The 24,202-nt window shown below is 45.7% G+C and overlaps 1 protein-coding gene and 1 long non-coding RNA gene across 2 annotated transcripts; one reads left to right on the top strand and one right to left on the bottom strand.

The window, feature by feature from the left end:
• Positions 1 to 3,503: 3,503 nt before the first annotated feature.
• Positions 3,504 to 4,631, bottom strand: LOC141541313 (uncharacterized). The gene is made up of 2 exons (XR_012481741.1): positions 4,185 to 4,631; positions 3,504 to 4,070 (listed from the first exon to the last, which is right to left on the bottom strand). It is a non-coding gene; the product is annotated as an uncharacterized LOC141541313 (long non-coding RNA).
• A 14,757-nt stretch (positions 4,632 to 19,388) lies between these two features.
• CBX8 (chromobox 8) lies at positions 19,389 to 22,579 on the top strand. The gene is made up of 5 exons (XM_074260324.1): positions 19,389 to 19,776; positions 20,208 to 20,251; positions 20,428 to 20,493; positions 20,606 to 20,672; positions 20,922 to 22,579. Exons 1-5 carry the CDS (start codon positions 19,708 to 19,710, stop codon positions 21,786 to 21,788), a joined length of 1,113 nt encoding a protein of 370 aa, XP_074116425.1. The 5' UTR covers positions 19,389 to 19,707; the 3' UTR covers positions 21,789 to 22,579.
• Positions 22,580 to 24,202: the final 1,623 nt, after the last annotated feature.

The raw sequence follows: 24,202 nt of genomic DNA, 5'->3' as shown, positions 1-24,202 counted from the left end.
TATTATATATATATGTATATATAAAATATATACATTTCCTTTCATCAATGCATCAGAGCGAGGCTAATTCAGTCAAAGATTACTCTTCTTGCAGGAAAAAATAAATAAATTGACATAGCCTAAAATGCCGATAGATTTGCGCCCGGAACTTCCTAGAGATGATCCGGTTGAATGCCCTCGGCGTGCCACGTACTCTAGCAGGTGCAGGGAGGCTCGGCAACCGTGGCCCCTCAACCTGAACCGGACTCAAAACCTAGCTCACCCTGAGGGGGCCCCTTACGAGGGGCTTCCATTCTCCCCGGACTGAGAAGCCTCCAGAGGAGGTAGCTTCAAGCCCCGGACGTGGGGCATAGGGAATAGGGAGGTTCGGGTGATGTGGGATTGCGCGGAAGGCGGCAGAACCCGTTTGAGAAGAAGAGAGCTTTCCGAGTAATTCAGGCGATCCCGGGATAGAAACGAAAAATGCTACGAGGGAACCTCTTCTCTGGATTAGGGTTCTAGATTCCAAAGCAAGCAAAGGGCAGCCTAAAAGCTTGCCCTTTGCTTCCCAGGTGGTATCACTATCCAACCTCGGGCTGAATGGGAGACGTGTGTGTGTGTGGGGGGAATTGTTGATTCGTATTCGGGGTGTGTGTCTATGTATTTTAAGTTTCCTCATCATCATCCCCATCCCTCCGACTACATTCCCAAGACTTCTCAGCGATTCTTCCAGTCTGGAAAACATCCATAAAAATCACTGAAATTGGGACTAAGTCAAAGGAATTCTAATGACAGAATTGGCTTAGTTGTTTGATTACCTGGGCTTGTTGTCAAGAATAAGGAGGGAAGGGGGTGGGGTGGGGAGGAGGGGCCCCGGACTCCTTGGAAGTGTCCAGACTGGGGTCGGGGATGGGAGAGGCAGGGTCTGCCTACCTTTGATACAGTCAATCAATCACTCGTCTTTGGGGTCCTTACCACATAAAGCTTTGATGTTCTTCATTTATATACATTAACAAGCTATCTGCATGTGTTTGGCGTAAAGAATGTTTCTATTTGTGCTTCAGGAGCACCAGGTGTTCCGTTGTACTTGTGCATATGTGACATGGCTGCGGATATATGCATGTTATATGTGCTTCAAGGAAACATGTGATACATGTCATGTGCTAACCGCCCAAGACCTATGAAAGGCTGCTGCCCAGTGTCCCTGTGCAGTAAGGGAAATCTCGTTTTCTAGTAGGGAAAACACGGAAGCAGCAAATCTCAGCCAAGGTCAGGGAGAGAGAGATACGGCGCTGGCACCAAGCAGGGACTGTTTCTGCAGCACACAGCACTTCCTTCCTTCAAAACGGCCACGAAGCAGTCTATCTAACTAAATACACAGAAAAGCGCAGTCTCTTCCTTACTCCCGAACCCCACCCGGGTTGGTTCGTATTCCCTTGGGAACTGTCAGTTATTGAGAAAGAAGGTCGGAGGGCAGAAGCCGGGTTGCCCAGGCTCAGGTCAGGGTCACCATTCCCCTCTGACCATCCTTCATCCATCCCAGACCACAGACTATGCGGTTGAGCGCTTCTCCAAACTAGACTTTCATCCCGGAGAATCTGCCCAGTAGGGGACAGTGCTGAGCGTGTCCGTGGTGACAGGTGGGGAGAACCGGTCCACAACCTCTTCCAAGTGGTCGCCCTTTGGCCTCCTTGGGGGAGCACAAAGGAGTTCGGAGTGATAGTCCCTCACTATCCTCGGGGTAGGGATTGGAGGAGAGAACAAATGCTAGAATACCAGATCATGTATAGGATACACGGTATCTATTCCAAGAGGTGTGTGTGGGTGAATGCACCTCGGTATATTCAAGCATGTGAATATTGGGTGTGGGGTCATACTATAAAGTCCAATGCATCCATTCACCCAACCTGTTTCCAGGTAAGACTCTAAGGCCCTTAAGGGAGCCTCAGACACCCCTGCCTTGGGGCTCTACAATAGTGTACAACTTCCCCTCCCCCCACTGCTTACCCTTCAGAGTGGGCGACGGGGAGTGGTCCAAGGTCGGGTGTTGAACTTACTTGGACTCTGTCATCGCTTCAATGATCTGAATCCTCCAGGATCTTTGTCGGGGAAGCAAAGGAACTATCTGCATATTTTTTTGCTCCTAATTTTGTTTCTGGATTCAACAGACGTTAAAAGAATGTTTTAGAAGGAGCATGGTTTAGTAGTAGTAATATTAATATAAAGAGCCTAACCCTCAGGGAACAACCTGGTCGACGTTAATTTGATTATATCTAATAAATGATTCGAACCCTGGCTTAGTCCGTTCTCATCCTTCTGAATATGTGGTTTCCTCCTCTCCTCTGCTAATTGTTCTAACCACCTTCTGTGAGATTCACAAATCAAAGAGAAAAATCATTCCTAGATCTCTGTATTTTGTGTGTGTGCACGCGCGCGTGCGCGCGCGATGTGGAACTGCTACTGAGCCGCTGCTGCTCCCCCCCACCCCGCCCCTCCATCCATTCCCAAAGTCCCCTCCCCCATCCGGGGCTTCCCGCTCCTTTGCTGCTCCTTTTTCTGCCCGCTTTGGGGAGGGGGAGTGCGTGGGGAAAGAGTGGGAGTGGAAAAGGGGGGGCAAAGAGACGCGGGGAAGAGAGGTGTCAGAAAGGGAGAGAGGGAAGAAAAAGTGGGAAGGAAAAAGGGAGGGAAGAAAGAGGTGTAAAGAAGAGAAGGAGAGAGGGGGGCAGGGATCGAGGTGGGTGGGGGAGGACGTCTGGCTCTTTTCCACTCGTGAGAGCCGGTTGCTGAGATACCAGCTAGCCAATAATATCTCACCAGCTCACTCCAGGCTCGGCTCTGTTGCCTTATATGGTGTAACCATTCTGCGGGGCGCTGGTACACATCACCATATATGGGCAGGAACCTAAATACAGTATATACCTTGTTTTCCCTTTGCCCAAGACAAGTTAAAAGGCGATTGATGGAGCGCGCGACCAAGGCCAGACTGTAACAAACCCCTAAACCCTAAAGGTCAGAGAGGGCGGGAGCTGTGTGACAGGAGCTACCCATCCTGCCCAGATGTGGCAGCCTCAATTCCAGCTCTGCCCCAGATGTGGCACTAGGAATGTACCATCTGCCGCGGGAATTCGGGTTTCTCTCTTTTTTCTCCTCCGCTCTCACTTTAGGTTTTCGAGGTGCAAATGAACCAGGATTCAAATCTAATATCTTTTTTTTTACATACAATACAAAAATGACTAAAGCATCGGGGCCAGAGAAATAGAAGGTGGAAGGAGTAGGAAGGAGTAGAGAAAGGGTCCCTCGAAACAGGTGTTTGGGGGTTCTCTGGCTTCTCCACATTCATTTACCCTCATCCCCTCAAAATGATGCTCATATGATTTAAGCCACTGGGAACTGCAACTGGTTGCCGATCTCTTGGAGATGTCTTTTCTTTCTCAGTCCCCTTATTCTCAGAAATTCCAATGACTTCGGCTTTCCCAGACCCTGGAGGTTTGGGCTGAAGGTGAAAATGGGAGGAAAGGTCGGGATGGGTTGAAGTGAATTTATTAGCTGGGGGTTTTGTCCCAGCTACCTACGAAGAGGGAACACGATGGCCACTCCCCCTATCTGGGGGACATTCCACTGGGGGAGCAGAAAAGTGAGAGACTGCAGAGTCGTGCATTATTACTGCGGTAACTCGTCCGTAGATCTCTCCACGTTTTCCTGACGTCAAACGCATTGCTCACAAGCCACTGAACTGTCTTCTAGCTCGCACTCTTTAGCTTGAGAGGTTCACGAGTTCAGGATTCCAAGCTCCTCTATCAAATTCTACCTGAAGAGACAGAGAAGAAGAATCCAAGCCTTGGGAATATCTGAAGGAGGCGCCGTGGGGGACTTTGAAATTCCCAGGGGGCAATCTTCGTTCGACCAGAATGGTTTTCTAGAGGGTCTAATATTTTAGGTTTGAGGCATCTAGCCTACCTCCTATAGGTTCCTAACCTTTGCTCATCATGCTAAGGCCTTTTCTAGAAAATCAGTGGCTTCCTTTCTTCTCCCTACTTCCGGCCAGGACACGCCACCCACAGTAAGAGTGGGCTTAAGCAGCTTTACCACGCCTTTATGTGGGAAGTGGAGGAGAATTAAGAAGGTTTAGAGCCAGAGATCCGCCAAAAAGAATTTAGACTCCAAATTCTCGTTGGAAGAGTAGATCTAGGTTGGGTGTGCCTCACCGTGATTCCGCACGTGTTAGAAATTGAGGGATGCGCGAGATGAAGACAGATAGGGCACAATTTGGGTGAGACCAGGGAACTTCCTGAACCAGTTCTTCAGCAATTCAATCTCCAATCCGACGAGACTGGCCCGAGGCTTTTGGAACCTAGCTTTATTATCTTGCAGATATCTGTAAGTGCCGCAGTTTCACTCCTTCTATCACCCGCAAGCCCTAGTCCCCACAGTGTCTCCAGGTCCAAGTGATTGATTCCTTCAGGAGCGAGGGACTGGAGAGCTTGATTTTGCCGCTCCATAAAAAGAGTTCCCCTTCTCTCAGTCCGTCCCGCTCCAGATCAACAAAGATGAAAACCCTGTGAAAAGAAACGTTCACTCCTGCTAGGTTCAGGAACTCCTCTAGGTTTGAACAGAAGTTCTGGTTCGAATCAGGTTCGTAACGGCTTCTCTGTTTAGGCTTAGACTGCAGGGAAGTCACTTTCTCCTGATCTTCAGAGGAGGCTATTTCCAGTAGCATGATGCCACCTATAGAATGTACCTGGAATTAATCTGGAGTTGGGGTTTAGCAGGCAGCCGTTTGTAGAAAGCTGGGAGTACGGAAAGATTTGCTTAGACAGTGATTCATGGTCCTGAAAGGTAAAGGCTCTCCGCCCAGAGTTTTTCCCCCACCTTTTAATTTTCTTTTCATTCTTCTCTTTCCTTTCATGCACCTCATTGACGCGGTTTTAAAAAAAATCTCGTCACTGGAGAAACGGAGTCATGGAGTAGAATCTACGCCGATCATGGAATTCGAACCTAAAAAAGGCTCAACTCTCTTCCCCATTCTTCCCGAGTGTGTGTTTTTCGGGGAAAAATGTGCCTACTAGTGTACTAGTGTGTATGTGTCCAAAGTATTCTCTGAGAAGCCGGGAAGAGGGAAAGGAAAAGAAGTGAGAGAGATTGGAAGATATTGGTGTTCTTAGGAACTCCCCCGGTATTATTCCAGTTTGTCAGGACACTTAAGTATGAGGGCGGGCGAGGGTGTGATTCCTCTCTTTTTACCAGTGCTGCTGCCTCAATGCCTCTGAATTCTTTTCCTCACTGTCACTTGAGAATATATTCAGCAAAGCCAGTCTGTGTTATAGAAAAGAATGGAGGAGGTCTTGTGAATATGAATGGTGTTCCTCACCCTTACTTTCTCTCCAGCTGCAGTTGATTCTGGATTCAGGTTTCTGGGTCCTTGAAGTTATCTGATAATCTGGATCATTAGTCCAGGTGGACCATCCAGCAAAATCTTCCTTTGTGAGTAGTTTCAGAATAGGCTTTTTGCAGATCAAGTCCTCTCTGAGTCTTTGAGAGATAGCAAGATTCCATTCTCCCTGTCTTTGCTGGATGGAGTTACTCTTTACATATTACACCATTGTTCAGAGTGTCAAAAGATGTGAGAGAGCATTGCCAGAAAGGGCCATACAACTAGAGGATAATAGAATCTATAGGTGTGCCTGCCCATAGGTGATATATTCTGTGCTTGAGTGATTTTTTTTTTTTCTTCTGTGTGCTTATATGTTTTGGACCCTTCTTCATAGGCACTGGCTGAGAGCTAAGGTGTAGAGCTTTTCACCAGCTTAGAACAGTCTTTCCTTGTCCTTCCAATATTTCATTTACACTGTTGTGTGTATGTGTGTGTGTTTTTTTTTTAATTTGCCCTGTTAATTTCTTTCCAAGAAGGCTCCTTCTAGCTAAGATCCCCAGGAAGGAGATAAATGCTTTGGGTTTTTTTTTTTTTTTATCAGCTCAGTACCATCCACAACTGAGACCCATCTTGGCTCCTTAACCTCTGCTAGTAAGAGAAAGGCTCTTAAAAAAAATATGCTCCTGAAAAAGCTGTATATTTGTGTGTGTGTGTGTGTGTGTGTGTGTGTGTGTGTGTGTGTGTTGTTTGTAAATGTTCATCTCATTTCCTAGCCCTAAGAAAGAAGCAATGAGGAATCTCTAGTTAATGGGAGAAATCATTTGAGTAGTGTTATTTCCTTTCTACTCTGGAACCCAGGCTGGGACTCTTTTCTTCATCTTGACAACAACCTCTAGAATCACAAAGAATTCCAGACACTGGATCTCTTATATTCTCCTTATGTGATAATTGAAGCCCAGGAAGTGTTTGAGTCTCCACTACATAAGAAATGTGAGTTTGCTAAAGGAAGATGTCAGCTATATTTCATACTTGGGAATAAATGAAGTTGTGAATTCTTTAAATAAAGGATATGTCACAATGCATGACAATGAACTAGATAAACTTCAGAGGCTCTGAATTAACATGGGGAAGAGAGGCTAGTGTCTTCCATGGGTCCATACATAATTAAGACTGGGGAAGAATTCCTAGATCTCTTAGATTGGTGGGCGTAGAGGTCTTAGATGGGTGCAAGTAAGAACCTCTTTCATCTAATCACTTCCTTATATATACTTGTTGCTTGTCAGTGAATAATTTAAAGTCAAATCTAATGCACTCATCTTAGCTTCTACATTTCCTTCCAAGAATACATATCTCCTATGACATATCCATTGAACATTGGAGTTCAGTGAAGTAAGTCAGTTACAAAGGGTTTATTCTCTGAGTAAATTCATCATCTTATATATTCACAGAAATAGGCTTCTTCAAATGCATTCGTGCATACACTCTCAGGCACACACACAATCCTATGAAAAAAAATGTGCAAAGTGATAAATGATCTTTTCATTTCAAAAGGAACCAGGAATTTCTAGTTTTGCCAAGTTGCAGGGAGTGAAGGGCTCACCTGGAGGGTGTTCAGAGGGCAACTGCCAGCCCCAAGGAATTGCTAGGAGTTAACAGGCCAACTGCCCCTCGGTTTTTGAGCTCTGATCTTCTTTCTCAGTAATCGGAGTTGCTAGAACTATCCAAAGGTCCCAAGTCTTTCCACCTGCAGTATGGGCATTGAATTTCTTTAACTTCTCAGGTTTTGATCAAATTTACTTGAACTCTGGAAGCAAACACCTGGAGTACTTCTTGAGCTGATGATGCAAAGACTCTTCAAAGGGACATAGCAGGGGTGGTAGGGAGCCCGAACTTCAGGAACCAGAATCTTTTTTCACACCTGCACTAGCTGTAGCTCAGAAGAGGGAGCTGGGCCCTACTCCTTCCAAGTCATGGGCATCAGAGAAATATCCTGGGCATCAGAGAAATATCCTGCCCATCAGCTCCTAGGAGATCACAAGGGGAAGGAGACCACTAGTATGCTTGTCACAGTTAGGGGACCTGTAAAAATATTGACCCCAAATTTAGTTTTCCTGTTGGAAAGGAAAGATTAAGGACAAGATATTTGGAGATCAAGCCCAAGCACTGAACAATTCAACTAAGCCACTCTTTTTAAATCCTTTCTCCTACTTATTGACTTATTTAATGGAGGAAAATGAGATGACCTTGCGTCTTTGATATGATTGGGAATTGTTGAAGAACTAAGATACCTTTTAATTTTATTTTTAGAGATAATGCTTTTGGGGAGGGGATAGTAATAATGTATTATCCCCCCCCCCAAAAAAAAAAAGCCATGCTAGAAGATTTTCCAGTGTGTGGAGGGGGGTTAGATTCAAAGGATATGAAGTTGTCTGAGCTCTAGACTGAAGGCTGAGATAGGGTAGTGGAGTTTCAGAAATTCTAGGTGCCATGATTTGCTTAGGAAATTGCACATCTGAGGTGAAAAAAAAAAATACTTAATTCAAAGGCAAGAGGACTTGGCTTTTGTGTTCCTCAGGCAAAGCAAATCTTGAAAAATGCATCTCTTGTTCGCCTTAGGCTTTGAGCTGGTACTGAGACACACCAGAGACTTGTCTTTACAAACTAGCATATTTTGCTACCAAGAGTGGGTTTTAAAAGATGTGCATTTATAAAAAGAAAAAAGTAAAAACTATTCCTTGTTGTGTGTGGGCGTCTACCTATCTATTTACTCCTAGTCCTGAATCTGCATTAGAGAGTAGAATCAAAAGAGTGAGCGATTGTCAGGCAGATGAAAAAGGAAGAAAGTGGAGGGGAAACTTTCTAATACCTTGACAAGGTTGTCTGAAATCTCCCCCTGCAGCAAGTAGGAACATGCCACTATTTTGCTATTCTTTCTCCCTCTTCTTCCACTTCACAGGACTTCTGAAATATACTCCATAGAGTATCCACTTGCTAAAATAAGCCAAACTTCCTCTCCTCCCCTTCTAAAAATCTTTATCTATGAATCTCTCTCCTCAAAACACTCTTTTCCAACTTTTTTCAGTACTTAACTGTATTGGTTTTTAGAGGAGTAGAGGTAGAGGATGAGAATAGATTCCAAAAAGATGGCTGTGAAGCTCTGGATTCCATTGCCATGTTGGTGTTGGAACCACTGTTTTATTCAAACCAGAATCTTTTACCTTTCTGAGAGTATAGCTCTTTTTATAAATGAGGTACTTGAGGAAGTACCCTGGAAAATGTTTGCTCTATCTGAACACCAGACTTGGTCAGTTCACTTTTCTCATGTTAGCAGCCTCCTTGAAGAATGAAGATGATTTTAAAAACCGGGACTGAAGCTCCATTGAAGAAGCTTGGGAGGGGTAAAGAAGCTTGGGGGTGACGATCAAGTGGGGGGAAAACAAACCTAAAAGACAGTTCCTCAATATGGTCTGTCCATTGCCACCTCCTATACCACTGGAAACATCATCAACAATAGAGATTTGTCTGAGATACCTTACAAAGCAAGATGACAGGTCCAATTTAAGAAAGAACCACTTTTGGCTAATAACTAGTGTAGGAAAAGAAGTTAATACTTTTCTCTCTATTCCTATTTAGTTTCTTTGAATCCTCTTATCTCATCATCCTCTCCTTTCTTTTTATTATGTTCTGATTTGGGATTTCAGGACTGCCAGTAACTCAGAAATATTAGCCCAGGAAGGATATAGAGTGCTGAATCTGAGACTTCAGGAGCTGCCCAGTTCCTTTTCACCATGAATGAAATATTTCAGTTCTGAATCTTCTGAAGGTTAAAGGGAAAGGAAATCCCAGATGTAAGCATGACCATTGAATTATTTTTAAAATCATCTTTATTTCTTCTATCAGAAACACATAGATAAACACATTGCTCTCTTTTAATGAAGTCTTTGATTACAAGCTTCAATTTTTCTGGAGGAGTGGATAGTGGATAATGGCATAGTTGATAGTGACCTTGCTTCAGAGCCAGGAAGAGAGAAGGGTTCAAGTTCCATTCTCTGACAGATGCTAACTGTGCCTCTCACAACTCCCACTAAAAGGTACCAATCCCTTTATATATGGCATCTCTTTTGACCTCAACAACAGTAGTTAGTTGAGTTAGGTGCTATTATTACGCCCATCTTTGCATACGAGGACACTGAGACTAAAAGAATTAAAGTGAGTTGACTGTGGTCATATTGCTAGTAAGAGTCTGAGACAGTCGATCTTCCTGACTTTCAGTCCTACATTCTAACTGGACCACCTAACTACATCTAAACTTTTTAAATTGCTGAGAAGATGCCAACCTGCATTGGTAGGAATTTCTTCATCTGGGACTTCCTTACATCAGTGAAACCATAGATCTAGTTTCTGATTGCTGTGCAACTCTAGAAGAATCATTACTATCTTTACATAAATGGAGTTGGAAAGTTGATACAAGTTGGTGAAGGTGAATTTGGTTTCGAAGATCACAATTTTTGCCCTCCCTTTACAACTATCCCCCACCACTACCTATTTTAGAATGCAAAAAAACAAGGTGAGAGGTGGAAATTTTGTGAGTAAATACGGTACCAATTTCCACTTAATTGGATTTCGCCAAGGAGGGCTGATGAACTAAACTGAAAGACTGGCGGAGAAAAAAAGCGCCTGAGCTCGATTTGAGGAATTTCAGGTTTGATTAGCGACTGTGGCTACTCTATCTTCTTCTTTTTTGCTTGAGCTAAGTAGTCTTGGTGGTTTAAAGAGTCTTAACAAGCTCCTGGGAAAGAGATCTTCGTTTCTGATGCGGGGAGTGAGCGCTTGCGCAAGTCTAGAGCTGGCGGCTTGTCTGTCCCCTTCCCGGCAGCCTCTGAACCGTCAACAAAACTTCTGGGCGTGCGCGGAGCCAGCCCGAACCCCAGCACCCAAGCTCTCTCTGGACGCCCTGTTTTCTAGCACAGGTGTGGGATGCTTGGCAGGAGTCTCTCCCGGGGCGGGGGGGGAGGTTTCAAGAAGAAAAGTAGATCTGGAGAACAGTCCAGTCCCTAAAAGGGAAACGCGTTACCGAGAGGAAGAAGGTGCTGGATAGGGAGGAGAGGTTGCCTTTCCCTGGAGTGAGTTCTCTAGGTCAGAGATGAGAAGGCAATATTAGATGCTACTGAAACCAGTCAACTCTAACTCTACCGGTTCTTAAAAGGCTGCCCCAACGCGCTCACATTAGCCAGCAGTAATCGCATCTCTTCGAGGATCCCGAAATCTGCCCTGCGAAGCACTACCTCTCTCTAACTGCAGCCCTCGTGTTATAGGGAAGACACTGTGTCTAAACCATGCCTTTCTTGCGGAGGGAAACTCCTTCTAAGATGTTATTTGCCAGGATAGAAGATAGAACTCTTACTCAGAAAGAACCTGTTTACCTAATCTCTAAAAGAGAGAGAGAATACCCTCTGCCTCTTTCTTTCCCCACATCCCAACAAAACTAGTGAAAGGACTTCCAGTTTGTGACTCATTTCATGGCCAATAGTATCTGAAATTTCTAATTTCTTTGGTCGGGAGGAAGGGAGGGTTAGAAGCGAGTGTGAAGAACTGATAAGAGTGCTTTGAACTCCCTGGGGTGCAACGAATGCCGGCCGAACTTCCCATTAAAGCCCCTAGAACGGCTGCAAGCTTTGCAGGAGATGAGATGGGAACAGCTGAGAAAGTGCCTTCAGCTGTTCTCCTCAGGAGCTCATTTCTCATTCATTCAACTACCCAGTTTTATTCACCGCAATCTCCCCAAGAAAGATTCAGGTAGCTTAAGACTCCATGGCTGTCTTTTGGCGGTTTCTAGTATCTGTGAGTAATAAGTAAGGCAGTTCTTTGTCTTTTAGACGTTTCAGTTCCAAAGAACCAGGTAAGAGCAAGCATGTATTAAGTGCCCTGCAGGCACTGTGCTAAACGTTGGGAATACAGTGAAAAGCAAAAACACGGTCCCTACCTTCCAGAAGCGCACATTCTAATGAGGGACACAACAAGCAAATAACTATGCATACAAAGTACCCATTCACCTCTGTAAAGAAGTAAACACGGAGCGACAGAAATATCTTCCGTCAATGCAGCTTTACCTTCTCCTTACAACAGCCCGACAAAGTAAATAGCGTAAATATGTTCAATTCCATTTTGAATATGAGGTTGAGTCTCATAGTAACTGTGACTTATATTGCATTTATCTCATCGATCCTGTTAGTGATGGGGCTTGAACCCTTATCATAGGACTTCAAGGTTGGTCCTTTCAGAACTCTGCAAGATTTACCGAAGGCAGAAAGGACTTTTTTTCCCCCCCTAGTTGTTTCTCCAATAATTAGTGCTATTTATGATCTTTTACCCAAACCAATCTCAAGCCCTAGTGTGGAAACCAGCTATCTCTCGCGGGAGTGAAGTTTGTGACAGTGGAACTAAGTTTTGCCTATGCTGTAAAGTAAGTAGTTTAGACCGGGATCGAACTCAAAATCGTGTAGCTTTTACAATCATACTCTTACTAGATGAGCTCAGAGGAGTGCAAATGGCAAGCATATTCAACACCCCCCCCCCTCCAATCATCATAATAAGGCAATCTATTTCTCATTGAGAGAGAAGTTTTGGGGATCGTTTTTGTTTTTGTTTTTGCCGGCATTCTTTCTGCTTCTACGTACCTTCCTCCAACTCCCCTCAGTCCTTTTTTTCCCCTTAATGATATTCACTCTGACAGTTTGTCCTTCGCTTCCCTCGGTCTCTCGCGCCCACCTGAATCGGGTCTTCTTGAGCACAGCTGTCCAACCTGGGTTTGAGTCAACTCCTATCTCAATTTTTAAGCTCTATTCGAATCCGAAGACAATCTTCAACTGTTCAAGAAAACTAGTCTTCGTCACGGTAGTCGGAGGCCCAAGAGGAAGGAGAGGAGCAAGAACATCTTTTCTTGCTTCTCTCAATATCTGTAGCTTATTTCTAAAGGGGCAGAATGCCTTTCTCTTTGACTCCTTATAGTCTGGATCTCTGTGTAAAACTCTCTGAACTTTCTCAGTCTCCTAATTAAAAGCCGGAGAAAAGCAAAAGGGAAAGGAAAAAGAGGCACTCTTTTGATTTTAGCATCAGAATACTCTTTCAGAGATGAAGGAATAAGTTCTTAAGAAAAATTCCGAGCTCAGTTTCCAGTCTACTTGCATCCCACCACTCTGTTGCCCCAAATCCATTAATGTATACAAGCATGGGTACACATGTGTACCTATACACACTTCCACACCTATAAAGGCATAGTTAGAACAGAGGATAAACGTAAAGCTTTTATTTACTTGTGCACCGCTGGATTAACAAGAGCACAAGATGTCTTTGTACCTCCAGGAGCAAACTGAACTACGACTTTGTTCATGCTTATTTATTTATACTTAACTAATCACTAACTTACACTTTCCTCTTCCCATTCTCCATTGACACGGTGAAGGACATTCTGAGCACAAGGAGATTGTCTGGAATTGGCAGCTTCTGGGATTCCAAGAATAAAAACCCTGACCTAAATGTGTTGGGAATCCAGCTCTTCTAGCCCTTTCCAAAGGATTTAATTCTTTTAATTCCAAAAAAAGAAAGAAGAAACTTTATCTCTCCGTTTTTGCTCTTCCCCAGGCATCTTACAGAAATCCGACTTATCTTTGCTAGGGGGCATTTTCTGACCTAAATGAATCTCTGATTCTAGTTACGAAACCTCCCCCAACTTTCCAGGTCTTCCGGCAGCTGCCAATTCCATCAAGTCTGACTCCTGTTCTTATCTGGATGCTTGCCTTCCACTTTGGGGGAGGGATTTCTCTCTTGGTGAGAGAAGAAATAGAATGAAAGAAAGAAAAAAAAAAAACAAAAAAACGAAACGGAACTCCTACGATCCTCCAGCTCAGGAATAAAAAAAAGTTTATCTTCCCATAGAGGTTTTTGTTGATATATATCAAGGTGAAAGGAGCACGCTTTGATGGGAACTTGTGTCCATCAGGCTGCTTGCGAATGCCTATGGTGTGTATGTGAGTGTGAAATCTGGAGACACATGGCTCTGTTGTAAATCATAAGCACTCACATTTATATATTGCTCTAACTTATATTTAAAACGCTTTCTTCACAAGAAATATGTAAAGCAGCTTGTATAAATACAGAGAACCAAAAGTCTCAGTAAGTTTTCTGTATGAAATCCCTTTTACAAATGAGGAAACTGAGCTTTAAAGAGAATAAGTAGCTTGTCCAGAGTTATAAAACTAATAAATACTGGAGCCTAGACTAAAACCTAGGTTCTTTTGAATGTAAACAAATAAACAACGCAATTCTTCGCCTCTTGTGCAATAAGGACTTGCTACAGCATTGTTAAAATGTAGCATTACCATAGACTTGCAGACTGACCGATCCCTTTTCGTGTCATCGGGATGGTGAGGCTGAATTGTAGAGAGAGAATGACGGGAATGACTAACGTAGTGAGAGGGAGTCCACAGTCTGACTGGGTGTGTGATTATCCCAAAGATGCCAGAGAAAGGTCATTAAAGAGTCAAGTCTATTACAGGGAACACCCAGACTGTGGTTCACCGAGATTATCCTTCAGCGTTAAACTAGTTAAGGCCAGTCTGGCCGGCCTTTCTGCTCCTTACATATATCATATAAGCTCGCTAGCACCCACACGCCTCCCTCATATTTATCCGTGGATAGTCATCTACAATCGCTGTAAGACTCAGCCCTAGCAGTCGGTGACATTAATTTCTTCACCATCTTCCTTAATCTATCCCCACCTTAGAGAGCTCTAAGGTTCCCAGGGACATAAATTCTGGAACTAAGCTTCGGCTACAGTCGATCTGACTGACTTACAGCCCCAATCTCTGCACCCGTCTAATATACCGTGCATCATGTTTCTGTTCTAAATCTGACAGAGTCCACGGCCAAGACCCGGCAGGTCCGACACCCGCCAAGCTATTGAGCTTGAAACGCTTCTTAACGAGACAAAGCCCGGCCTCTCTCTCCCAGTCCTGGAGAACAGGCTGCAGCTTGTCGTCTGGGCAGTGACAGGGCAGTCGGAATAAGGAATGCCCCTTTTCATATCCAGTGGAGTTGTCTAAAACAAATCCCGAGAGATTCCAAGGGATCTATATCCCTTGTGCTGCCTTGAGACTCAATGGTTGACCCACCTATCAAGTCTTAAGACCCGAGTCTGGGAATGATTCTGGGCCCTACCACGATCTTAAAGAGTTTATCTTTCGCGGGATATCTCATCTGTTTTGGGGAATTCAATAAAGGAGACAAGTTTCCTAAACTTACTCCAGGGAGTGTTTGGTTTCAGGATTCGGTTCGAGACCTCATTTGATAAAGCTCAAGAGAGGAGCTTAGAGTCTTTAACCTAGGCTCTGCTGAGCTGGGCATTATGAGTCCTCCGCTGCCTGGAGAGGAACGATTTACAGATTTGGAAAACAGGTGTCTTGAGGGCGGCCAAGAATCAATAAACAAAGCGAGAGACTTCGGGACTTATCTTAGAGGTTGGGGGGGAGGGGCGAGGAGTAATGCTAAATACTCTGCTGGCATTTTCCTTCATAAAAATGCAATACGAGAGCATTTGGAGCATTTGATTTCCACTTTCACCCCCCCCCCCTCCCCTCCGGTCTCTGAAGACACTCAAATTGCAGCCATATGGGGACTAAGGTAATAGGAAGCAGTTACCTTATTTACTGCAAAAGCTGCGCAAGACATCTGCTAGGAGAAAAGTCGGCTAGCGGAGGAGTCTAGTCTATATTCAGGATTGTTTCCTTTTAGTCTTGTTTTGTTTAAACTTTCAGTGTCCCGCCCCACTCCCACTTTATCCGGGCCCTGACATTCCTTCACTTCAAGGGGGTAAAATTCTAATGGTAAAATGAATGACAAAAACAGGTTGGGTAGAAGGAAAATGAGGTGAGTTCAGAGGGAGTTTTGCACGCTGGAGAGACACAATTGTTGGTGGTCTCCAATTGACCAGTTCGGAAGGAAATAAAAGTTGTGGACTACTCAGAGAGGATCTGGCCCCAGGCAACTGTGGGGGAGGACCTTTGGCATTGCGGGATTAGAGTGGGAAAGGCCTATTTGTGATTCTCTCCTTACCTTTTCCACTCTACCCTCCCAAGGAGTTTGCAGAAATCCTGGAGTACTGGATTCAGCTCTCTTGATCAATTGAGTCGTGAGCACGGATTATTATTATTTTTTTTTTTTTTCAGTTTGGCCTTTCTTTTCCTTTACTTTTTTCATCTTTTTTTTCTTTCCTCCCTCCATTTCTCCATCTTTCCTTTTTGCCTTTCCCCCTCTTTTCCTTGCTTCCTTTCTTCCTTCTTTTTTCTTTTTCTTCTTTTAAAACAAATCATCACCCCTACTGAGCCTCATTTCATCTCCCTGATAGCTCAAAAAGGGGAACAGACTGGTTCTCTGGGAGGCCTAGAAAGCTCCCAATGTCAGCCACTCTAGTAAAGAGCTAAACTGCATTTTGCCACTAAACAGGTGGGGAATGTTGGAAAATTTAATTCCGGAGAGTTATATTTATTGGTATATGTTGCGTGTGGGCACTTTACTTCCAGATTTGATCCAGAATAAACTTGATGTTTAGACATTAATTGGAAACTCTCTGACCTTTGAGATAGGGAAGCATCATTAAATACATTTATTTTTCCTAATACAGTCTAACCTTAAAACTGAAGATTCTCACCTGGGTTAACAGGGAAGAGAAGTAAAGAGAAGAAAGAAAGAGGAAAAGGAGAAAGGAAGAGGGAAGGAGAGAGAGACACAGAAGGAGATAGAGGGAAACAGAGACAGGGACAGAGAGACAGTTACAGAAATAGACACAAGGAGATAGAGTCAGAGATGGGCAGAGATAGAGAAGAGATGAAGACAAAGTTTGAGGGAAACTGACTGACAAACAAAGTGACAGGCAGGCAGACAGAAACACACACAAAGCTTGTAACAAACAGAAAAAGAGGCAGAGACGCAAAGAGAAGCATAGGGACACCAGGGTAGAGAGAGTAGACAAAGACAAAGAGACAGAAATAGAGTCAGAAACATACATAGAGTCAAAGAGAGACAGAGTAAAGGAAAAAGGGAGAGACAAAGAGACAGAAGAAAGTAAGGAAAGAAGTTAGGATGATGCAAGAAATAAAAACATAAGCGAATGTAGTTCACTGCTTCATCTTTTTCTTAATATATCAGTTCTACTGAGAAGGGAGAGAAAAATGAGTTAAGAAAAACAAGAGAGAGACAAAGAAAAGAAGAGAAATAAAAGAAAGAAAACGACAGGAAGGGAACAAGTTTCTTCAATACGAAACTGAAACCCTCAAATTCTAAACGTAGCCCAGGAACCTCTAGGTCTTTAAAAGCGCTCAAAACAAACAAACTATTTAGGGGTAAGTGGCAGTAAAATCACTGATGGGTGAAATGCTGAGAAATACTATCTTAAGATAAATAACAAAACTCTTCGATAACCATTAGTTATGTGCGGGTGTGAGTGTGGGTGAGTGAGGGTTCTCACTCCCTTTTAATGGGAACTGTCCCCTGGCTGCAGAGAGAATCGACTAGTGGCCCGAATCCTTGATCTTAGAAGCTAACAACCATAATGATCTGGTCTCTTTGGATGTGAATAATTCGAACCCAAAGTAATTTGATACTCAGAGCCGAGCCCAGATCCCCATTTACTTTCCACAGTTGGCGGGGGTGAGAGTTTGGGGGGGGGGTGAAATGAAGATGGTGGGCTTTCTCGGGGCGAGGAAACCAGAGACTTATAGGCTGTTGAGGTCTACTTTATTTTTACTGCCCAAACTGTTGGAAAGTATTTAAGCTTAAACAGAAACAGCTGTATCGCTGGCACCGTCCGTCGAAACTATTTGTAACCGTGAATGACTTTTTATGATTATGAACTTTGCTGTCTATTGGCCTTTCTCAGACAACTTGTTTGGCTCCTAAAGGCGATTTTTACGCAATCTGCAGATATTTCGTTAGGAGGAGAGATTTCAAGAGACAGGGTCTCAACACCTAGCGCCAAAGTCTTAATGCCCTGGAGGTTAGACGAGGCACCCACATTCTTTTTGTCTAAAGGCAGTGGAGAGTGGGGGAAGGAGAATGTGTAGAGGAAGAGTAGTTCTGCATTACCTCCTCTCCCCCCCCCCCATATTCCCATCCATACAGTCGTCAAGACACTTCTTTGGACAGGAGGCGAGTTTTCCGCATAGGGTTTCCTGTCCCATCTTCAAGTCAGTTGCGTGGAGGTTTTTATTTGTTTTGCTTCCCCCCTCCCGCTCCGTTTATGGGAAGTAAACAGTTTCCAGTTCAGCAGTTGTAGCTAAGTCTTGCATCCTACAAAGTGGGAGTTCTTTCTTCAAATATGAGTACGAAGAGAGAAAGTGGGAGAGATCTCTTCTGACAGCGCCTCCCTTCCTCCCTCCCCCTGCCCTTACCTCAGAGTGTCTAGGAATAAAGAGAAGAACTGTCATCCTGGATGAATGTGTACCCATTCCTAACTGCAGGGGTTACCTCCCGAGCCGCGAGGATAACTTCGGACAAGCCTGTTATCTCCCTATCATCACTAAACAGTCCGGGCAACAAAATACCAGACTCCACCTTTGAGCTTAGTCCGCAGCCAATTCTTTAGTTTTTCCTCCCAGCCCCACCCCCCAGCCCGGTCCTGCCCTTTATCCGCACCGCACGTTCAGAATAGATCGCTACTGGAACGCGCTGCCTTAGGCCAAACGGCTGCCGGTTCGGCGGGGACTTTGCTGAAGACTGCAGTCCTTGGGCTTCGAGCAAGCGGGCCTCGGCTTGTGCCAACTGGAGATATGGCGCAGTCTCGGTGCAAGGCGCCAACTCGGTGCATTCGAGAGCCTATGTACAGTCGGGCTAACTCCTCCGCCACATTTACAGACCTCCACCATCCCACTCTGGTCCCTGCAAATTAATCCGCTGCAATGGAAATCGGAGAATAGTGGGGGCGGTCTGGATTGGAATGAGGGTGGGGTGAAGCGGGATCTGGGGGACTTGATCTCAGGTTTGTATTAAGGAGCAGGGGGCGGGTGGATGCGAGTGAAAGGGACTCTGAAGAGAAAGGGCAAGTTGACGTCGCCACTGCAGGTCTCTAGTAGCAAAGAGAAGATTGAGGGGCAATTATGCGGATAATTCAAGTCCTCCACTTTTGTTTCAATTACCAAATACGGCGAATCTGGACAATTGCCTCAAGTCTCAAATCGCTAGATTAGTGGGTGGGTTCGCGTGGAGAGAGGGGGAGGAAAGACAGGTGCCAGAGGGTGGAGGGTCCCGGGCGTATTGGGGAGGAGAAAGAGGGACATTGACTAGTAGAATGGTGATGGGAATGGGGGGGGAGAAATAGAAGACTGTTGTCATGGAGACAGGGACGGTGCCTGAAGAGATGGAATGGGGGGAGGGGCGAACAGAGGGGAACGTGCTTGGGGTGTAGCTGGGACCTTTCCCATTTTAACACCTGTACATTGTACATTGTGCAAGAGCTGCAGAGTTGGCGTCTGGGAGCAGCCTCCTAGCCTGTCTGCAGCGGAGGGGGCGGGGAGAAGGGAGAGGGAGCGAATCCGGGGGATGTAGCGCAGGGTTAGGGTCTGTGGAAGGGTGGGGATAGAGATTGAGACTTGAGTGTTGTTCTCGGGAAATGATGGGGAACCCTCTGATTTTAGGGAGGGAAACTTGGAGGAGGGGGTGTATATTCAATTGAGTAGACCAGACGAGTTGGAAGGGACACCCCTCCTCCCCCTCTTCAGACTGACAGCAGCTGATTCCACCCTCCTTTACGTCACTTCCCCTCTCTGCCTTTTTCCTTTCCCCCTCCTTTTTTCCTCCCCCTCTTCCACCCGGTCTCTGGTGTCCCTCCAGACTCCACCCCCCAGCGATTGGAACTCGGGTCACGTAGCAACGCGGGGGGAGAAAGCGAGAGGGGGGCGTAGTTGAGGCGGGGCGGACTCCATCGCGACCAATCAGAGATCGGCGGAATATTCCACTGTCCTCTCCGCATTAACGACGCCGTTAGCAACAAGTGGGGAGGGAGCAAGAGGGGGAGGGAGGAAGGAGAAGAGAGGAGAAGGGGGAGGTTGGGAGCCAGCAAGAGAGAGAGAGAGAGAGAGAGAGAAAGAGAGAGAGAGAGAGAGAGAGAGAGAGACTAGGAGGGGGAAAGAGGGGGAGGGAGGTTGGGAGACGGAGACGGAGAGGGAGAGGGAGAGGGAGGGAGACCGGGAGAAGAGAAGGAGGGGGAGGGAGAACTGACGTAAGCGGGGGAGTATTATGGTCTGTCGTGCGCTGGCTGCTGCTTTTCTGCTGCTGGAAGCGGCCAAGGGGGTAAGCTACGAGTCAACATGGAGCTTTCTGCGGTCGGGGAGCGGGTGTTCGCGGCCGAAGCCCTCTTGAAGCGGCGCATCAGAAAAGTAGGTGCTCGCAGGCCTCAGGCCCAGGCCCCTGCCTCTCGTCCCCGCTTCATCTTGGTGCCCACCCCCTGCTGCAGCGCTGCTTCCCTTCCCCCAGGTCCCAGCAGCAGCAGCAGCAGCAGCAGCCTCCGCGGCCGTGGCGGCGGCTCTGGCTCTGGCTCTGCCTCTGAGGCTCAGGCTCTTTCCCCAGACTTGCAACGATACACAGATTACATGGGTGGGGGTGGGGAGAAGGGGGATGAATGTATGTGCGTGTGTGTGCATGCACTTTGTGCAGCATTTTTTGCATGGGGTGGCAGATGCATTGGGCGCATGCCTTATGCACTTGGGTTTCGCGCATTCATTTGGTGCATGCATTTTTTGCATGCATTTCTTCTGTTTTCGTCATGCATTTTTCCTTGTGCACACATATTTTACCTTTGCATCCGCAGGGACGAATGGAATACCTCGTGAAATGGAAGGGCTGGTCTCAGAAGTAAGTAGTTTATATGTAATTCATGGCCCTAGCCTGTTATTAGGGAGATTTTTCTTCCTCTCATTTTCCTTCTTCTTTGCAGAGAGATACAAAAGAAAGTTGCATATACTACCTTTCTTTAGCTTTTTTTCCCATTCCTTGGAACTTATTTTCTGCTCTCCCTGACCTTTTCATAGATATAGCACCTGGGAACCGGAAGAAAACATTCTAGATGCCCGACTTCTGGCAGCCTTTGAAGAAAGGTACAGGCCATTTCAAACCCTCCCTCCTTGCCTCACTTAAAAAAATATAACCCCGAATGGAAGTTCCCAATTTATGTTCTTTCTTAACATCCTCTTTCCCTCTTCTTTCCAGGGAAAGAGAGATGGAGTTGTATGGTCCCAAAAAGCGAGGTCCCAAGCCCAAAACCTTCCTCCTCAAGGTAGGATGCATCCACCAATGTCTGGGAGGGATATTGTTGGGACAGGTAGGTGTCTAGGTTGGTAGGAAAGTTCCCTAAACTGGTAGACCAGCAGGGGAGTTCAGAAAAATATCCTTATTCATAGTCCCTGAGATGGCCTTGGGCTGGTTGTCATCTGGCAAGCAAAGAGTGGTGAGGGGGAGGGGATTTGGGGGAGGGGTGGAGAGCCCTGCCCCAAAGTCATTGACATCCCAGTTTCTCTTTTTTCAGGCACAGGCCAAGGCTAAAGCAAAAACCTATGAGTTCCGGAGCGACTCAGCTCGGGGCATCAGGGTCCCCTATCCAGGAAGATCTCCTCAGGAACTTGGCTCCACTTCTCGAGCTCGGGAGGGACTAAGAAACATCGGCCTCTCCCCACCTGGGAGCAGCAGTAGCACCAGTACCAGTAGCACCTGTCGAGGGGACTCGGCTCGGGACCGGGAACGGGACAGGGAACGCGACCGAGAAAGAGGGACTGGGAGACCGGACGACAAACCTAGCTCCCCAGGGGATAACTCTAAGAAACGAGGCCCCAAACCCCGGAAGGACCTTCGGGACCCTTCCCAGCGGACCTCGGGGGAGCCAGGGGACAGTCTTGGGGACTACTTCAAAGGGAGGAAGATGGAAGATGCTCCCTCTGGGGCCGGCAAGTTCACGGCTGGGCACAGTGTAATCCAACTGGCCCGAAGGCAAGACGCAGACCTAGCCTGCACGGTGGCTAGTCCCAGCGGAGGTGAGGCCGGGGGCAAACTGGCTGTGGACACCTACCCACCCCGAGTCATAAAGCACAGGGCAGATTTTCTGGAGGCTAAAGGCCAGAGTGCTTTGGACTCAGGAGGCCCCCGGGTCAGACATGGATCTGGCAACCCAGGTTCAGTTGGGAGCTTATATCGGGACATGGGAGCCCAAGGGGGTAGGCCCTCCTTGATTGCCAGGATCCCTGTAGCCAGAATCCTCGGGGACCCTGAGGAGGAATCCTGGAGCCCATCCTTGACCAATCTGGAGAAAGTGGTGGTCACAGATGTGACCTCAAACTTTTTGACCGTCACCATTAAGGAAAGCAACACGGACCAAGGTTTTTTTAAGGAGAAAAGATGAATTTCTGGAATCCAGCCAGAGAGAAAGCAGGAGGGAATGAGAGACAGAGAGAGAAAGGAAATTTGGCATAGTACCTTTTATTTCTGGATGGGATCTAGCTAAAGTGCTGATCCTCTCCTTTCACACCCCTTCTCTTCCTTCCCCAATCCATCCCCAGTATTGGTTGGAAAGATTATCTCTAGAGTTATATTTTCTATTAGATGTAAATATGTTATTTAAGAAAATATCTAAATATATATATATTTCAACTCTTGAAGTTGTTTTATTTAAAACAAGAGACTCAAATGTGGATTATTTACCACCCAGAATGGAATACCACCCTGAAGACTTACTGAGCTCCAGGCAGGAGGAAACCAACATACAGACTAAATGATGGTTATGCCCAATTTTGTCTTTTTGACCTTTTTGATTTCTGATGTTCTGATGCTTTGGAGTCACTGTGGACACTGAGAAGCCTGGGAGTTTGGGAGGGAGGGATAAACCTTTGTATGTATGTATGTATGTATGTATGTATACAGAAGTACTCCTGTAAGGCTGAGGGTTCCTTCTCTAAAATGTGGATTGTGACTAGAGGTGTTGCTAATGACATAATCCAGGTAATATGGCCAGGCTCTTCTCTCAGTCAACTAAGTATGAAGAAGCTGTAATGAAACCACAGCAAAGCACTTCCCTCTCCCCTTCTACTGGCCAGTTATGGTCATGGAAGAACTTTTTCTTCCCCCAAGAAAAAACAATTGGTCTTTAAAAAAAAAAAAAAAAAAAAGATTAAATAACTATTGGAGTGAAAAGTATTAATTTGAATTACCTTTTTTTTTTTTTTTTCCTCTCCTGCTTATGAAAGTAGGAGAGCAGGAGACATGTCCAAGGAACAACACTAGAAATGCACTTTACAGGAGATAAAGCATATATGATGCTCTGTGTGTATACACTTGCAAATATATATTATATATACACACACAGTATGTATGAATAATCTCTTTTTCCCTTGGTTCCTTTTCTTACTCGATAAAACAACAAACATAATGTGTTTACATTCCCGAAATGCCAGGATAAATTGGGAGAATTGTCTGTCACTGCCCAAAATTCGGGACCATTGCTCTTTTGCAAGAAAAGTGTTTTGGGTTTAACTCCTCCACCCCCTTCTCCGATTTTATCGTTGGAGGGAGAGGAGGACCCAACTCCCAGGAAAAGTATTATGTCTTTTCTTCTCTTTAGGGATGCCGAATCGCCCCCGCCCCCCATTCCCCTCCGGCTTTCAGAGAGAAGTTGTTCTCACCCCACCCCCACCCCCGGCTGAGGCTCCCATTGCTCGCTCAGCTGGAGCGAGGTGGGGGCGGTGCTGTCTGGAGGTGGGGGCGGTTGGGGAGGCTTCGCTCGTTCCGCTCCTCACCTTGCTCTGAACCTCGGGATGGAACCCCTGCGTTTCGTCTGGACCCTGGGCTGAGCGAGATTGTATCTTCGAGGCTCAGACAGGAGGAGGGGAAGAGGGAGAAATGCAGTGTTTCTATCCAAGAATGTGCACCAGAACTTTTACTGTTTTTTTTTTTTGTTTTTTTTTTTTTCTTAAAAGCAAAAGCTATAATTTATAGGCTTTTTCGATTCATGGAGTGTTCTCTATTTGAACTCTGTATTCCAACTCGGCCAAAGGGAGGGGGGAGGGGAGAGGAGGAGAAGCAGGGTTGATTTGGAGAACTGCTAGAGACGGAGGAGGGAAATGTGTATATACATACATACTTATATGTATATGTATATACATATAAGTATGTATCTATATATGCATACATGCATATATATGTGTATGTATATATGTGGGAGTATACGTGTCTATATATTATATTTCAATATAGGCATATTTCAGACCTAACTGTGGCTCAGAGTCTTTAGATATTCGCTCATCTCTGTTGGTTTAAAAGCACAAATCTGTCCCCCAATTAGTTAAAGTGCGAATACCGACCCCAACCTCTTGTTTCCTCCTCGGGTCTGTGTCCTGTGCTGCTAGAACCAGCGAAGCCCAGAAACTAAGGGCTCTTTCACTGAGGAACTTGGGGGCCCGGGCCGGGGTTACGTGCCAGACGAAGCACAGATTCAGGACGAGCCTGAAGTCAGAGAGCCTGGGATGGGGCGGAGGGTGGGGATGGCTCCTGAGGTGGGGCGAGTGCGGAGATACTCACGAGTCTCTCTTCCATCACGACCTCCCACCTCCGACCCCCACTTTTAGACTCCTTAGTCTAGATTTTCTGACCCTTGAAGGACAAAAGGGAAGACAAAAGTAATAAATGCAGTTTTGTTGTTTTGAGTTGAAAATTGCAAATTGCGCCTGTACAGAGGAGCCCCCAGAATGGGCTTTTTTTTTTTTTATCTGATCATATTTGTAAAATTGGTCTTTGAAACTTAGTTTGTATAAAGAACCGAAG

This window comes from Sminthopsis crassicaudata, chromosome 4, assembly GCF_048593235.1.
Source record: "Sminthopsis crassicaudata isolate SCR6 chromosome 4, ASM4859323v1, whole genome shotgun sequence".
NCBI classification, from domain to species: domain Eukaryota; kingdom Metazoa; phylum Chordata; class Mammalia; order Dasyuromorphia; family Dasyuridae; genus Sminthopsis; species Sminthopsis crassicaudata.
Note: the sequence above shows the minus strand (reverse complement) of the source record. Positions and strands in the feature narration are given on the sequence as shown.